We start from the raw sequence: 11,104 nt of genomic DNA on the forward strand, positions 1-11,104 counted from the left end.
TAGAGCCACCCTACAGTAGGTGTTACTAGGAGTTCTGCAGGACACACTGAGTAGGATGACAGAACCTGCATCCCACCTGTGCTGAAGGGATCAAGGATAGTCACATTTGACTTGACCATGACTGCTCTTACCCTAGACATTTGACTGCAGTTGTTGCAGAGATCTCCAGGGGCAATATCAAGATACACACCCAGAACTCAGAAAATTGTTTCTCTGAGCCCTGTACTTTTCTTGGAGACTGATTTCTATTCCCATCCCTACTAATCTGGAGCTCTCTCCCTAGATTCTGCTCTGGTCCACTGACTGCTTCCTGTATCTGAAAATATCTTTCCACCTGGGAAACCTGTAAGTGTTCTCTTTTCTGGCATTTTTCATAGAGAAAGACAAGACTACTCAGACAAAGGGCAAAGGTTACCCACGAAGACCAGAAAGGACATAGACTCATACAACACACATATCAGCAAACACATAATGCTGGAATATTGCTTTGAAACCCCCTGTGGGAAGAGGAGCCCACAGTTTTTTCCAGTACACACCTCTTCCCAACCCTGAGGACATGAAACTCCTACCCAATTGCACCTGGGCCTCTTCTCTATATACAGAATTTAATGGGTAACATAAGTGGGAAAAAGATTCATCTTCATCACTAGTCATCACTCAGCTGTTTTCTCTATATCCATCATAAACATCACTGTCAACTTTCTGCTGGAAGTAAAGAAATCCCACCTTGCCATAGCACAGAGAAGAAAGGGCAGACTGGATGCCCAGCTGAATCCTTGTGTCCCTAGAGCAGTCTGTCTTTGGTGCTGACCAACCCAAGGTCAGGATAGAGCAGGTATCCACCCTGGGATCAGATGTTGTTCTCTGAGGGCATGGAGATGCTAATCAACTCCACTGCTCAATGTATTGCTTGAAGCAGAAACATAAAAGGAAGTTGAGAGGGATGTGGGACATGACTCAGAGTGGAAGGGACAAAGCAGTCCCTTGGGCATAGACCCACCACACACAGCCTCTTATATCTGGGAAGTGCTCCTGCCTGAGAGGACACTCAGCTTACAAGGAGAAAGGACAACAGAGGCTATTGTTGTGTAGGATAAACTCTTCTCCTCAGAGGCAAGACGTGAGAAGAGAGATGGGGGTTTCCTCTGTGCTTCTCTGCCAGGGCTGTGCCCCATGGCAGGGGATTCTGCTCACAGGTAAGAGTGTCCACTCTGACTGTGGGGGTGGAGAGGAAGTCAGAGGTATGCTGGAGTCTCCTGAGGAGGACAGAAGCCCAAAATTATACTCAAGGATGCTGTTTGTCCTCATGACACAGAAGGTCTAGTGAGGGACAGAGGCTCAGCAGACAGAAGCTCTAAGCAAACAGGGGGTTCTGAGAGTAGAAGAAAAGCCTCAAATGTTCAATATTCACAGTCAATAACATTGGCTTTCAAAGTTTTGAAGACTACCGTTCCCAATCATGACAGGGTTATTCTCTAAATAGAAATCAAACAGGGGTCAGTGAGCTAGAAAGCTCAGTGTGTGCAGATATGCAAGCTGAATCCAGTCTTCAGCTCCCACATAGTAGATGGAGAGAACAAACTTCTGCTGGCTCTTTGCTCTCATCACAGATGTTGTGGCATGCCCAGGAACATGCTGACACTTGAGAAACGTGCCTCCACACAGGTTTGCAGCATACACCTTCACACAGGCACACTGAGACACCTCTCTTCAGAAATATACATATACTGGCCCATACATATACAGCCATCCAATTAGACAAGATGGATGAAGCAAAGAAGGGCAGGCTGACAGGAACCGGATGTAGATCTCTCCTGAGAGACACAGCCAGAATACAGCAAATACAGAGGCGAATGCCAGCAGCAAACCACTAATCTGAGAATAGGACCCCATTGAAGGAATCAGAGAAAGAACTGGAAGAACTCGAAGGGGCTCGAGACCCCTTATGAACAACAATGCCAAGCAACCAGAGCTTCCAGGGACTAAGCCACTACCTAAGGACTATACATGGACTGACCCTGGACTCTGACCTCATAGGAAGCAATGAATATCCTAGTAAGATTACCTGTGGAAGGGGAAGCCCTTGGTCCTGCTAAGACTGAACCCCCAGTGAACGTGATTGTTGGGGGGAGGGTGGCAATGGGGGGAGGAAAGAGAGGGGAACACCCATAAAGAAGGGGAGGGGGAGGGATTAGGGGGATGTTTGCCCGGAAACCGGAAAGGGAATAACACTCGAAATGTAAATAAGAAATTCTCAAGTTAATAAAAAAAAGAAATATACATATACAATAATAGGCAAATGTAAGAGCATTAAATTTCACTTGATTATAATTACTGTTGTTAGCTCCAAACCTGGAAACGATGTAGATAAACCATAGAGACATACTTAGCTTCTTCTGTGCTTCCTTCCTTCTCCTTTCTTTATGTTATCCACTGGTGTTTGCATCTTTTCCAGAAACTGAAGTTTCCAAAAAGGATAGATTAAACCCTGTCCTCAGAAAACCCTGACTTTAGTGGATCAAAAGTTAGATTATCTGGAAGATGATGTAAAGGGTTGACTTGTTGCACAAAGGGATCAGAGAACAAAATTCAGAAAGTAAGTATCCTTTAGAACAGGAAGTCAGAGAGGCATCATTCCACAAAATATAGGAATATTACATGGTGAGCCATGCAGGCAAATGAGCAGAGAATTGCATAGAGAGTTGACAACACAGTGTGAGACTCTGAGGGAATGGAACTCATGTTGCTCACCTCCATTAAGGTCAACACACCTGGCCCCAACGCCTAAGCCAAGTGATGATCACAGCTGCTCAACATTGATGGTTTCTCTCTCTTTCCTCTTTAGCCTCCTTCTTAACCTGCTGGCACCTGTCCACCACTTCCCAAGTCACCATTGAACTAGTGCCACCTCAAGTGGTTGAAGGAGAAGATGTCCTATTCCTTGTTCACAAACTGCCAGAAAACCTTATTGGCTTCTGCTGGTACAAAGGGTCACCAATTATAAAACATGGCATTGCACTGTATGAAGCAAACACTAAAGTAGGTGTGGCAGGGCCCATGTACAGTGCTAGAGAGACATTGTACAGAAACGGGTCCATGTTGATCCACAATGTCACCCAAAAGGACACAGGATTCTACAGACTACGAATCTTTAATAGACATCGAGATACTATGTTAACATCCACATTCCTCCACGTGAATCGTAAGTGATTCTGTGAACTCTGGGTGCTGTTGGGTTGTTGTCATTCCACTAAACATTCACAGGCATGTCCAGCCTGGCCTATCCCTACCTTACTCTACATTGCATCTTATGTTGAGGTTTGAGCACTTAGTTCAGGACACAACAGCAACAGATCAGAATCTTTCATTTGATTTATCCAGCTTAAAGAAAAGTGAATACATGCTGCATAACTCAGCCAAAATGATCAGGGTTTGTCTAGACTCTTGGGTTCTTAAGAGGAACGTGTCCTTGAGAAAGACCTTTAGGGAATCAGCATTGGGCATGATTGAGGAAAAGTGGGATGATCACAAAGAGTTGAGGACTAGGAAGACCTAGTTCAAGACTCTTGCCCCAGATTGAACTTCTAATGGGCCTGAGAAGCTTTTTTCAAAGGTTGAGTTTTGATTTCCTATTGGCAGGGGACAGCGATTTTGAGTAGTCAATGTCTTTTGCTTTGTTTTGCACAAGGCTTGTGTACTGCTATGAGAGCCACCATTAAGTAGGACTAAGGACATCTCTAGTGACTCGGCAGGGAGAGCATAGCTAGACATTAACTACCTGTCCTGATAGGCTTATGAGACTTGCAGGAAAGTCAGGGTCTCTAAAAAGAGAGTCAGAACACATAGGTCCTCCTGAGAAGTGTTTATCCTCTGGGATCCAAGTCAGGGAATTCTCTCCTGCAGGCAAATAGAACAAACTCTGTTTATGTGAACAGCTCCCCAAACATGAGCTGTAGTTTTCTGAGTTGTCATTAGAGGAGGGCATACAGAAATACAGTCAACACTCGAAAAGGTATTTGCCGCAACCTGGAATTTACGTAGTACCCAGGATCCATCAATATTTCTATCAACGTGGAAATCACAGAAATGGAGTTCTCAGACCTACTGTCTGCTTAATTTGTCTGCTACACTGCCAAAGGACCATATTCAATTATCCTTTGATCTATTTCCTTTGAAAAATATATGATAGCCAAGAAGAATCCATTAGACAGAGGTCCAAGGCAACTCAGAAAGACCAGTGAGCTCACGGGCAGACAGCTCAGCAAGTAGAGGAATGGGGAGCATTCCCTTGAAATCTTGCACAGGATGAAAGAGCTCAAGCTTTTTCCAAGAATGAGGTCACCTCCATGTGCAGAACATTTCTCCTTGAACATAATCCTGACTGTTGACTCCAGTGAGAATAGACGTGTCTCCTTCCCCACACCTTATTCAGGTGGGCCCTTTGAAGCCTTATGAACATCCCTGTGGAATTCCATCTTTTCAGTGCACTGAGAACACAGAGCAGACTAGTGCACAGCTGAGTTGCTATGTCACACAGTTGTGAAGAGTTTCCCTTTTGGGTGCTAACTGACTAAGGCCAGGACACAGCAGAGATAAGCCCAAGGGCTAAGATAAGATAAGGGTCATTTTCTATTATCTCAGGTCACAGGGATGGTCATCAGCCTTGGTGCTTGCTCTATCTTCTAGAGAACTGAAAGAAAATGAGGGTAGAGGGACATGCACAGCACTGAGAGTGGAGGGGACGTAGCCATGTTTTTTATAGGGAAATACACTCAGACCATATGACTCTTGAATATGATTCTTTCTGAGGGAGGTTCAGCTCAGAGAGTGGAAAGACGAGAGAACTGGGGTGCTGTGCTGGAGCAGACATGCCACAGAAGAACAGAACAACCAGGCTACAAAGACAAGGGGTATCCTTTTTACACTCTGCAAAAAATGAACACACGTCAGGGGCTCATGCAGACATTCGAGGAGACCACACTTTATAAAGTGTGAGAGGAGAAGACTTACATACTGTCTGGAGTCTCCTAAGAGGCACGTAGATCTGAGTGGAATCTCAGGGTTTGTAGGGCCATGACAGAGGCTCAGCAGCACTAGGAAGTTCCTACTGAATAAGAAGTAAGTTGATGGGGAGATTGTTTTTGCCCAAAGTTAGTCAGCATGACCACAGTATACTGAAGGCTGTTGTCCTCAGCTGTGACATCCGAAATAAGAAACCAAGGTGATGTTGACCAGTGACATAATTGAGTGAATATATGCATTTGATTCATATTCTGATAAGCTGAGACTAATGAACAGAAGTCTCTGACCTCCACGTAAGTAGTGTATCCTGTATCCACTAACCCACTCTGAACTAGTCCTTATATTATGTTCAAAGTAACACATAAATATAATCTGTAAGTAAATGTAAAAAAAAAAATCAAAGCAAGTGAAATGATCCATTACTGTGTCCCGTAACCTAGGATTTTTCTTAGGAAAATCCATTGGCATACAAAGTCCTGCAACATCATCCATTCATTTATTCTCTACATATGTCTGGGTTTTTTCTAAAAAGCATTTTTTCAATATGAAAAAAAAATCAAAGTTCTTATGATGCCCAGTCCCAGTGGACTGAAAGACAGATCAGTAAAAAAAAAATGTACAGGTGACATCAGGTGTTGACTAGAACTACAAGACACAGAGAACAGCAAGTCAGAGAGTCAAGACTCATGATCTATAGTGGAAGAGACTAGGAGGCATAACCCCAATGCCAAACTACATTGAATGGAGCAGAGATCTAAGGACAGTGAGTCAGGGCCATGTAGACACCTGAAGAGATCCAGCAACAAACAATGGAAAACAGTGCAGGCACACAAAGCTGGATGGGGAGAGAGAGAGAGAGAGCCAGGATAAGTAATGAGTATACCTGCTCAGGACAGTGTCTCATTTTACCAAAACACAAAGGCCCCAATTAATCAGATCTCTCTCTTCACTTCTAGTCTTCCTTTGGAACTGCGGGCACCTTGTTGCCTCTGGCCGACCCAGTATTGAAACACTGCCACCGATTGTTCAAGATGGGAAGGATGTTGTTCTACAGGTTCGCAATCTCCCAGAGAATCTTCTAGGCTTTGCATGGTTCAAAGGGATGACCCAGGCCACAACACATCTAATTGGTCGATACATAATAGAAGAAAATCCAAGTTTTTCATTTGGACCTGCAAGCAGTGGTAGAGAGAAATTGTATACTGATGGATCCCTGCTGATTGAAAATGTCACTCAGAAGGATGCTGGATTGTACACCCTAGGAATTCTGGGTACAGATATGAAGAGTCAAGAAGCACATGGAGAAATCCAGGTGGAGAGTAAGTGACTTCCTATAATTGTTTTCCTATAATTGCATTCAGTACTAGGTGGGGCTTAGAAACACAGGACTGTTATGCCCAGCCTGTGCCTCCCTCCTGGAAGTTTGAGCACTTAGTACCAGAGAAACATGGAGAGACAAATGGCCATAGATCAGACTCCATCTTCTGACTTTGCCTGCATGAAGAGTCACCTTGATGGTAACTCAGCCTAAGATGTCAGGTTCTACCAGTCTCCCGGGGCTCTAAAACAGGAAGCCCAATCACTGTCATCTTTCAAAGGTTGGGGAACGTATTTCCAGCCCTCCATTCTTACTTCCTCTTAAAGATGACAGGGAATAATGGGTTCTTTTTTTTTTTTTTGCTGTCCATGTCCAATTGCAATGTTTATTAGCTCCAAATTGAGATTACCATAAATAAAATCCAGGAACTGGTACAGAGACGGTGGAAGAATACTGTCTATTGGCTTGCTTATCATGGCTTGTTCAACCTGCCCTTTTATGTCACCTAGGGTCCCAACAGGGATGGAACTGTTTGCAGTGGTGCAGACCCTCCCACATCAATCTTCAATCTAATAAATATATATACAGGCTGGCCGACAGACCAATTTCTTGGTAGTGTTTTCAACTGAAGCCTTTCAAAAGGACTCTCCATTGTGACAAGTTGACATAAACCATCCAACCTAAGACTACAGCCTCTTCAAAGATCTTAGACTGCCTAGACTGCTCCAAGCCCTTACACAACACCACTCCTGTGGGCTTCCAGGAGCAGCAAGACCCCTTAAAGGTGAAGTCAGGAATTGACTGGAGACACGAGAGAAATTTAGAAAACAAACCAAACAAGCAAACAAACAGGAAGTGAAAATCCAGGGCCTGCAGAATTCAAGATAGGCATCACCTCAAACCGTAGTGTGCATGAGTCTGTGTAGTGTCTGACTGTGCTGAGAGGAAGTGGCCATGTCTGCATCTAAGGGGCACATCCATGCAGAGGAGGCAATATTCGGGGACACTGAGTGAGTGAAGGAGATCGTGTTATTCACCTTCTTTAAGTAAGATAGATACATCCTCACCTGCCTCTCTAGGAAAAGTGAACAACCCATCTGCTCAGAACAGAGGTCACCATCTTCGCACCAAGCACAATGAGCTACATTATGGCCTTTTCTCTTTCCCATTCCAGGTCTTGTGTTTCAGTGCTGTAACTCTCTGACTCCTGCCAAAATCCTGGTTGAACCTGTGCCTCGGCATGCTGCTGAAGGGGAAAGTGTTCTTCTCCTTGTTCATTATCTGCCAAAAGAGCTGATATCCTTTACCTGGTACAACTCAATGTATACGGTCCCAACATTTAAAATTGTAAACCACCATGTAATTGGAAATATCACCACCTGGGGGGATGCATACAGAGGAAGAGGAATGCTGTATGTCAGTGGATCCCTACTGCTCCAGGACATCACTAAGGAGGATGCAAGAATGTATACACTAGAAACTTTAAATATAAATAACAAGGTTGAAAAAGCACATGTGCAGTTTTATGTAAATGGTAAGTGACTCGTAATGGCCTCTGGCTGCTGGGTATTACTTATCCTACTTCAGACACTGGATTGTCAGGATTGGATTATGTCCGTTCTCTCCACTGCTGCATTGTGTCTCCATACTGGAGTTTGAGCATTTCCTGTAGGACGCACACTGGGTAGACAAACTGCAGTAAATCAGAATCCCTCACCAGTTTCTACCTCCACAGAGAAGAATGTGTGTGGGAAAAAATTCAACATGAGAATGTCAGCTTTGGTGCAGACTCTTGGGAGTTCTCACCATGCACATGGCCCCAAGGGAGACCTTGAGGAAGTTAAACAGTCACTGGATTAAAGAGCACCAGGAAGCCCCTGCTCCAAAATATTGGCTCTTGCTGGACTCTAAGTGACACTGGAGAGCTTTCTGCCAATGCTTGGTTTTAATTTCCTGTTGGAGCTGACAGGAAACAAGGCTTTGCTGACTGTCTAAGTCCCACAGGGTGTAAGACCAGTTGCATACTCCCATAAAAGTTGGAATTTTGTAGGCCACATGTGAATCTCCTTCTCCCGAGACTCAGTGAACAGGTACCAGGACATAATCTAACTGTTCTGATGCACTTAGGAGACTTACAGAAAAGTCAGGTCCCCCAAAGGGAGCAAGATAGGTGACAGTTCTCCAGGTAGCTCCTTGTCCTCATGGGTCCAGCATAAAGAATTTTCTTCCTCTATTAAATAGTAATGCATACTTTTGATTTGAGCATCTCCTCCCTCCCAAGGTCAGGCCATTGCCCATACCTAATCTTAACTTCACATAAAGCAGTGACCATTTATCACATGTTTTCTTACACGGGAACTAAGACATAGGAAACACAGTATGTGAATCAGGGAAACACAGATCTAACTTCTCCCTGAGGGAGGCTTTTTAAAGTATTCACTAAAGAGGGGATGCTGGAGCTCTCTGAAAGATTTTTGTCATCTGGTCCCCTTCTGTTTTTTTTTCACAGAGCCTGTGACACAACCCTTCATTCGAGTCGCCAATATCACAGTCAAAGGGAGCAGATCTGTGACCTTCTCCTGTGTTTCACCTCACACTGGAATCTCCATCCATTGGTTCTTCAATAATCACAATCTGAAGTTCACAGATAGGACAAAGTTGTCTCCATCAAAGTGTGGACTCAGAATAGATGACGTTAGAAGAGAGGATGCTGGAGAGTACAAGTGTGAGGTCATCAACAGAGCTGGTAAAGGAGTGGTCAGCCAGCCAGTCAGGTGGCCATGATGAATGAGAGCCCCTTCCTCACTTCCTACAATAGGGTGGAATAAAACAAGGAAGAGAATTATGCGATGAAAATGCTCAGTTACTACTCAGGGGCAGCCAGCATGGTGAGGCATTCCTGTGATCCTGGGATACACATGTGTTTAAGAACAAGGTAGGATTTAAAGCAAGACTCTGTCTCCAACGTGAAAACAAAGACATCAATAGAATAAACAGAAGCACAAAGGCATCAACAGCTTAGGTTGTATATCAAATACATATCTAACCCTAAGAATCAATGAGAATTAATTTCAGGAGCCCCCCAAACTTCAGGATGCATTGAGTATGCTTTCAAAACCATACAGTGTTTGTTTAAAGATAAATGCATCCTTTGCATGCCACCTAATCCTGCTGGGACTAGACGCCCCAGGGTGGAGTGGTACCAAATGGGGGGGTTCCCTTCTCTGAGGAGAAGGGGAGGAGCAATGGAGGGAGGGGTTTGTAAAGGTAGCACTGGGAGGAGAGAAAGGAGAAGTGATGTAATCAGGATGGTAAGTGAATTTTTGAAAAGAAAAAAAGACTCCTACTGATCTCAAACAGGCCCTTTTTTTTTAAATAAAGGCCAATTGTCACTTTTCCCTTGTCTTTCCTTGATTTTATTTCTTCAGATGGTTCTCTTCCTTTGGCTGGAGGATCTTAGCAAAAGCTTGTGTTACTGGGGTAACACATACTCTGGAAGACTATTTATTCAAAAAGATATCAACACTAAGTTATTAGAAATCAACAAAATAATGTGCCCATACATTTGAAATGTTAGTATATACTTATTAAGCCATAGTGGCTGGATTACAATAAATTTTTGTCGTCAGCATTGACCCGGAGTTTGGGTTTTGCTAGATCTAAGTGGACCCCCATAACAATAGAACTTAAAAGATTTTTTAAGAACCCAGATGCCCTTCAACAGAGGAATGGATACAGAAAATGTGGTACATCTACACAATGAAATATTATTCAGCTATCAAAAACAATGACTTTATGAAATTCGTAGGCAAATGGTTGGAACTGGAAAATATCATCCTGAGTGAGGTAACCCAATCACAGAAAAACACACATAGTATGCACTCATTGATAAGTGACTATTAGCCCAAATGCTTGAATTACCCTAGATGCCTAGAACAAATGAAACTCAAGACGGATGATCAAAATGTGAATGCTTCACTCCTTCTTTAAAAGGGGAATAAGAATACCCTTGGCACGGAATAGAGAGGCAAAGATTGAAACAGACACAGAAGGAACACCCATTCAGAGCCTGCCCCACATGTGGCCCATACATATACAGCCATCCAATTAGACAAGATGGATGAAGCAAAGAAGTGCAGACCGACAGGAGCCGGATGTAGATCGCTCCTGAGAGACACAGCCAGAATACAGCAAATACAGAGGCGAATGCCAGCAGCAAACCACTGAACTGAGAATAGGACCCCCATTGAAGGAATCAGAGAAAGAACTTGAAGAGCCTGAAGGAGCTCGAGACCCCAAAAGTACAACAATGCCAAGCAACCAGAGCTTCCAGGGACTAAGCCACTGCCTAAAGACTATACATGGACTGACCCTGGACTCTGACCTCATAGGTAGCAATGAATATCCTAGTAAGAGCACCAGTGGAAGGGGAAGCCCTGGGTCCTGCTAAGACTGAACCCCCAGTGAACTAGATTGTTGGGGGGAGGGCGGCAATGGGGGGAGGATGGGGAGGGGAACACCCATAAAGAAGGGGAGGGGGAGGGATTAGGGGGATGATTGCCTGGAAACCAGGAAAGGGAATAACACTCGAAATGTAAATAAGAAATACTCAAGTTAATAAAAAAAAGTTAAATTAAAAAAAAAGATTTTTTAAGTAAGATATTGAAGCACACCTCCAGACATCCACACACAGGAACATACAATGCAGGAAATCAAGTGTGGCAACATAAGAGTCACCCAGGGAATGTTGGTCTTAAAGACATG

At 43.9% G+C, this 11,104-nt stretch overlaps 1 protein-coding gene across 1 annotated transcript; it reads left to right on the forward strand.

Annotated features, from left to right (window-relative positions):
- Positions 1-295: 295 nt before the first annotated feature.
- Positions 296-9,736, forward strand: Psgb1 (pregnancy-specific beta 1-glycoprotein). The gene is given in 6 exon segments (NM_021677.3): positions 296-345; positions 2,456-2,596; positions 2,846-3,202; positions 5,979-6,341; positions 7,515-7,874; positions 8,850-9,736. Coding segments are annotated over 4 exon segments (1,143 nt in total). The 5' UTR covers positions 296-345; positions 2,456-2,596; positions 2,846-3,057; the 3' UTR covers positions 9,125-9,736.
- The last annotated feature ends 1,368 nt before the right edge of the window (positions 9,737-11,104 follow it).

This window comes from Rattus norvegicus, chromosome 1 (assembly GCF_021556685.1).
Source record: "Rattus norvegicus strain SHRSP/BbbUtx chromosome 1, alternate assembly SHRSP_T2T, whole genome shotgun sequence".
NCBI lineage: Eukaryota > Metazoa > Chordata > Mammalia > Rodentia > Muridae > Rattus > Rattus norvegicus.